At 42.7% G+C, this 6268-nt stretch overlaps 1 protein-coding gene across 2 annotated transcripts; it reads left to right on the top strand.

Moving 5' to 3' along the window:
• The first annotated feature begins 2418 nt into the window (after nucleotides 1–2418).
• LOC124685452 (jasmonate-induced protein homolog) lies at nucleotides 2419–4001 on the top strand. 2 transcript variants are annotated; one of them, XM_047219804.1, is made up of 3 exons: nucleotides 2419–2526; nucleotides 2931–3299; nucleotides 3594–4001. In XM_047219804.1, exons 2-3 carry the CDS (start codon nucleotides 2946–2948, stop codon nucleotides 3774–3776), a joined length of 537 nt encoding a protein of 178 aa, XP_047075760.1. In that variant the 5' UTR covers nucleotides 2419–2526; nucleotides 2931–2945; the 3' UTR covers nucleotides 3777–4001. The 2 variants fall into 2 exon arrangements, with proteins under 2 accessions (XP_047075760.1, XP_047075761.1); XM_047219805.1 differs by having other exon boundaries at nucleotides 2445–2526; nucleotides 2935–3299.
• The last annotated feature ends 2267 nt before the right edge of the window (nucleotides 4002–6268 follow it).

Genomic DNA, 6268 nt, shown 5'->3' with positions numbered 1-6268 from the left:
ACAACGACGCCTCCAAGGAGGGAAACGACGGCCACGGGCGCCAACACCGGCAAAGCGGGCTAGACTTTCGTCCGTAATGCCGCACACCGCCCACGCTACCCGCCGGATTGGGGCCCCTGATCCTGTTGTCCACACCGCCACCGCCATAGCACTTGTCATCGCAGCCATAGTCTAGTGCTCCACCAGCTCCCAGCACGGCAGAAACGCTCCCAGGTCCACCTCCAGCCTAAACGGCGAACAACAGCAGGAAACCACCAACCCTCCAGGCTCCAGCAGGATCAGGTCGCCGTCCCGCCGTGCAAGGCCATCAGGCCCACAACGACCCGGCCCGAAACCCATATCAGGCCCAAGAAGGACCCAGATCCGAGCCCTGCGCCTCCACTCCGTCTTCCTTGTCGGCACCATCAGGGGAGTGATGGCGCGTGTCCTCCTCCTTGGCCGCCGGCCGGCCTCCGATGCGTCAGGACCTCCCCTAGCCGCCGCCACCACCCCCGTCCAGCACCGAAGCTCCACCGCTCGCCCGCCGCCGCTGCGTCCACCGCCGAGGTTCACCACTCCTCCGCGTCTCCCCGCCGTAGTCGGAGAGCAACTCCAAGTCCACGCACGCCACCCGCGCCTCCCTGGAGACGTCCCCTCGCGCGCGCGAGGAGGCCTTCGGGGCGCTCCGACCCCACCCGCGGCCTTCGACGGCCGGGCACGTCCGCCACCGCCGGCGCCGGCAGCAGCAGCGGCCAGGGAGAGAGGATTTGGGGGCCTTTTGTTTTAGGGTTGGGGTGCCTCCGGAGCCACTCGTGCGAGCGGCCCGGGAGGAAATGGTATCCAAACAGATCCTTAAGCCCCTTTAGGTACATTCCTTCTAGTTCATCTTACAGATTAATTATGTTTTTATGGTCTACACCACGTGTCGGTCGGGTGATATATTTCCACGGTTGGCCACTTCCTAGACCATCTATTCTCACTTATGTTTTCATGGTATATGGGAAGTTCGATCATTGGGTCATGAAAACTCTGCATGCAACATATTATGTATATGTATGGAACATCATTGCACTACATTTTCCGTACTTCGCAGAAAGTGATGAAAATGTTGGAACATTTGAAATCCATCCATATGGCAAAAAAACCCAATGTATACAAAAAATCGTTCATCGAAAATACTTGTTAAAAATAGATCATAACAGCCCATGCAACTGATGATAGGATCCCGCAGAGCCCATGGAGTGCACGGTCTTGCACAATTTTGTAGGTGCCACACGCGGTGGCGGACCCAGGACAAAAATTACCCGGTGTCTACTTGGGTATCACATAAGTGTGGATATCAAGCAATGATACACACAAAAATTGAACGCTTAACAATTCTACATATACTATATACTAAGTTGTGTAACATCCGATTTTTCTCCGTATTTTGAGCTCCTTCTCAATTTTTTTCTGCTTGACACATCAGGATTTGGGATCCAGATCCTCCACCTCGGTAGTTCCCACTAATTCTAACGCGGGTGTGATTTGGGTGTCCTTCGGGCTACAGCGTAGTGGCCAGCCAGTCGTGCAACTATCCCGAGTTCTTCTACGCATGTCTAAGTGGAGGGTACCTAGGATACCTGTGTCTGTGGTATAATACTTTAGTCTAGCGGGGCGCCGACGGCCGTGAGCCTTTGCTAATTAGATTAATTATATTTGTGGAAGTGATATGCTTACATTAAATAAAACTTTTGACATATATATTAAGTGATGATATCAAGTTCAGTCAGAAATCACCAAAGGTTCCATATATAAAAAATTGACATATGACAGCAAAATAAGGCTTTATTCCCCGATATCCTATAAAATGGAGGTCTTTTACGGATCAAATATATTTTGGCTGTTTATTTTTGTGGATCCAGCCACTTCGGTGCCAGTCGGTGCAGAGTTCGATTGCGCTTCCCCAACTTGAACACCACGGGCCGCGGATGGAGAGAAAAATGGGAAAAAGGGTAAGAAAAAGAGGAAAGAAAAAAAAGGCTTGTGACACTAACAACTGGAACACATGTGCAAGCAAAGATTTACGGATCACACTTTTTAGGCTCCTTCTGAGCCTGTAATGTTTTTTTTAGGATTTTGTATACCATTTTACAGGCTTAATATTTAGGCATTTGTTAGATATACTCAAACTAGTACATACATAAGAAACCCATCAATGGCTGGCGATAAAGTCTACAGGAAACTGAAGCTATCTAAGGCTGTGATCCACTTAGAACCGATTGAGACGGTGTCTTAGTAACAATACAAGTTTACTGAAGATACCTAGTTGGATAGGGAATTTACTTTTTGAGACGATGCGATAAGCATGGATTCTTTTCCGATGAGGGGATAAAGGATTATTCTATTTTAACTATTGAGTCTTTTTTTTTTCAAAATATGTTTACCATTGAGTCTAATGCTATAAATACCCAACGGGGTGCCTCTTCAAGTACTCATCCCATTGCACCCATATCTGCAATATCTCCTAGGCTGATCTCAATCACCACCTGCTCTATCTCCATACAGGTAGCTTGTTTTTTGTATCTCTTTTTTACATAATCAGTAGTAGTAGTAATAGTAGTAGTAGTAGCCAAATAAATTAGTACGTACTAGTTTGGATAAAATGTCAAGTTATACAGGTTTATTTTTGTTCTTTGTACTGAAATTACTACTAATCATAAACATATTTTCCCGCTGACTTTTGTGGGAATACTATATTTACTCCATGAATTAGGAGGGCAACGTGCAGATGTATGGATAAATGCATGGTACGTAAACACTATAAAAATAAGTCCAAAGTTGGAGATTAATCAACATATAGGATTACTTTATCTTGATTAATCTTTGAAATTTTTTGTCATGCAAAAACCATCTAGAATCTTAAAATCATCTACTATACCAGCTTGACTTAATATTTTTTTACATTTAAGGATTGACGCGGGAAAATGGCATCAGTCCAGTGTGAGATGAAGGATGTGCAACTCACTTTGGAGGAGAAAGCATGTTTAGATGAGATGATCAAGCAAGCTGAGCGTTCCTTGGAGCCTCATGAACTGTTAGCGGGTGCTTTGAACAATCAAACAGTGGGCCCCCTGAGCATTGTGGCTACCAAGATATTTGCAGGACAGGTTGTCAGAAACTTCCCCAATCCTCTTTGCAATTTGGATGGGTTCGCCATGTCAGGCACGTTCGCGACAGGTGTCAAGGCTGCTGTGGTGTATTCCGCCAAAAACAAAGCTGGTGTTGAATGTGGATGGCTCCTTGCTTTTAACGATGCCAACAATGCTGTTGGAGTGAGGGTAAGTACACAATCATACACGCTCTTTTACTAAAAACTGATTATCATTTCATATTTTAAAAAACTCAACTTCTTAGAAAAATAAAAAATTACTAAAAAGGAAAATATAAAGTGATGAGATGATAACATGAAACATTATTTCTTTTTAGAGAAATAAGCTCATCATTATAGATGTGGTAATACAATGTGTCCGAAATAAAACACGTGGCAGTGATTTATTTTATTAATTCCATTAATAATTTGAAAATTTTCTATAATTAATAATAATCTTGTCATCTTCTATGAAATGGGGCAGGTATTTGCTGAATGTGGCCTTAAAGGTAAATTTAGCAACATCAATTGGGCACAAGTTGAACGGAAACTGGAGAAATCGGGGACAATTGCTAAGGCGCATGACTTGGAGACTGGAACCTCACTCTATGCTGGCATTTGTGGCCCTACCGGGAAATCTGCTGCTGGTGCAGTATTCCTTGGTTAAACATGCTTGAGCAATAATCTACTAGATCTGGTGGAGAATTAAATATTGTAATAATGATGCAACCGTGTTGCTAGTAGCGATCATGTGTGATATGCTACATATTGTACCTTTTATTTTCAGTTCATCTTTTTTTGCACTTTGTAATAAATAAGGACCGGTTACACCTTAGTGTGCAGAGGCCAGAAGGGATGGTAATAAGAACTAGATCCACCGGATCATTATCTATTATAAATGTCATATGATCTATGTGTGTATGTTTAATAATGTTTAGTTTATCTAATTATGACATCTAATGGTATTGTATCTTTGATATGGCATGGTTTATACTTAGATAAAAAAGAAGATCAAGTGGTCTTCAAAATTTGAGTTGATTTTTTACACAACCAACATTGCTATTGCATATTGCACAATGGCACAGGATAGGACATCATTTCCTAAAGAATAATGTAACAAGACAGATTTAAATATAAATTTGGTGATTATTTTTGGGAACAACCAAGGATAGGACAGCCAATTTATCTGTAAAATACTTAGATAGTATAGTGAATTCACTCCTACGGTAGGTAATAGTTTTTACAAAACAAATGTCTTAATAACCTCCTGAACTATAGGGGTTTATCTATCTCACATAATTTTTTAGCTATTTGCAACACCCCATGTATTAACCCATCATGTCCATGCCACCACTCATAAATAACAACCAAGTCACGTGATAATTAGAAATTTTGACATCTAAAATATGTATTTAAAAAGTGTGTCGATATAAGTCAACCGAACATCCACAGAGCTGTAACCAACAAACATTACTGTATCATTATGTGATAAAGCAACGGACATATGAAATATAGAGCAACGGATCTCACCACGTAGATCTATATGTGATAATGTGTCGGCTATTTCTTTTGAAGATACAATGTGTAATAGTCTAGATACTAGGCTTGGGTGCTCGCAGCCTACGAATTACTAACGATTCATAGGGCTATCCATGTCGGATCTGGATCTTGTTGACTAAAACGGGTCTCTTCAAGGCACGACTTAAACTACTTACATTTAAAAAATAACCAACGATTAAACTATGTGGTGCCTCCATGAAAACCATACACCGGGTTCAGGCAACCCGATGTGTTTCAAGTTGGGAGTACACCGGGTTCTTGCACTCAAATGTGTACAAATCAAGACGGTCAACCTATTCGAATTCAAATATACATTAGTTTATAATTCAGTTTCTCACACTCAACGTGTGCGATCACAAACGTGCAAATAAAACCTTGATGCATACCATATCGTCATCACTATCTATAATTTCCATTGACTCGGTCAATGCAACACGCAAACCAGTTCTGTGACGAAGACCAGCCATTAGGGTGACTCATGGGTTTCTACTCGAGTGACAAGGCAACTAAAATCTTGCAATCTTATTAATGGTTTTACGAACAAAGTTGCGAGTAAAATTCATGCAGTAAAGGATCGCACTTTTTAGGCGCGTGGCTTTAGACGTATCCTTCTGATCATGTAAAGTTTTTTTAGGAGTTTATATACTATTTTAAAGGCTTAACATTTAGGCATTTGATAGATATACTCGTACTAGTACATACATAGCCAACCATCGATGACAAGCGACAAAGTCTACACGAAACTGAAGCCATCTAAGGCAGTCCACTTAGAACCGACTGAGACACATCTTAGAAACAAAACGTTGTTACTGTATTCTGTAGATACCCAACTGGGTAGGAAAAATTTACTTTTTGAGATGATGCGATAAGCAGGAGTTCTTTTCCGATGAGGGGATAAAGGATTCTTGTATTTTAACCATTGCTTCTAGTGCTATCAATACTCAACGAGAGTCTCTTCAAGTACTCTCCCCATGGCGCTGATATATGCAATGATAACCTTGTTCCGGATAGGGTGCCTGATCGTTGGAACCTTCAGGTTGTTTCTCGGTTAGGTCAATGTACCTAAAACTGGCACAGGGAGCATCCATCGCTTACTTTCGGGATGTTTGGGCGGCTCGGATCCCTCTTAAGAACAAGATCTTCTCCTGGCAACTAGTGCTAGACAAGTTGCCCACGAGTCTCAACAACGCGTCTCGGCATGGGCCTGGAAACGGCTATTGCAAATTGTGTGGTAGGCCGGAGGACGCTGCGCATATCTTCTTCACCTGTTCCACAGCAATCTTTGCTTGGAGCGTGACCCACCAGCTGCTGGGGTGCCCGCTAATTTTGCGCAATTGTTCGCTATCATCTCTAGTCTCTCGGGTAGATTTAGAAGATGCGTTTGGCTTCTTTTTATTGCGCAATCTTGGGCATTGTGGCTCTTTAGAAACAAGATGACCATTGAGTCGAAGTTTATGAAACATCCCGCTAATATTATCTTTAAAATGATGTTTTTTCTTCAGCTGTGGAAGCCCCTAGCAAAGCCTCTGGATCGGCCGTGGATAGAACACGCGATCGCCGAGCTCAATCTTCTTCACGACGCAGCGGCCCCAAGAAGGA

This window comes from Lolium rigidum, chromosome 1 (assembly GCF_022539505.1).
Source record: "Lolium rigidum isolate FL_2022 chromosome 1, APGP_CSIRO_Lrig_0.1, whole genome shotgun sequence".
Classification (NCBI taxonomy): domain Eukaryota; kingdom Viridiplantae; phylum Streptophyta; class Magnoliopsida; order Poales; family Poaceae; genus Lolium; species Lolium rigidum.
This window is presented reverse-complemented; position numbering and strand designations above follow the sequence as displayed.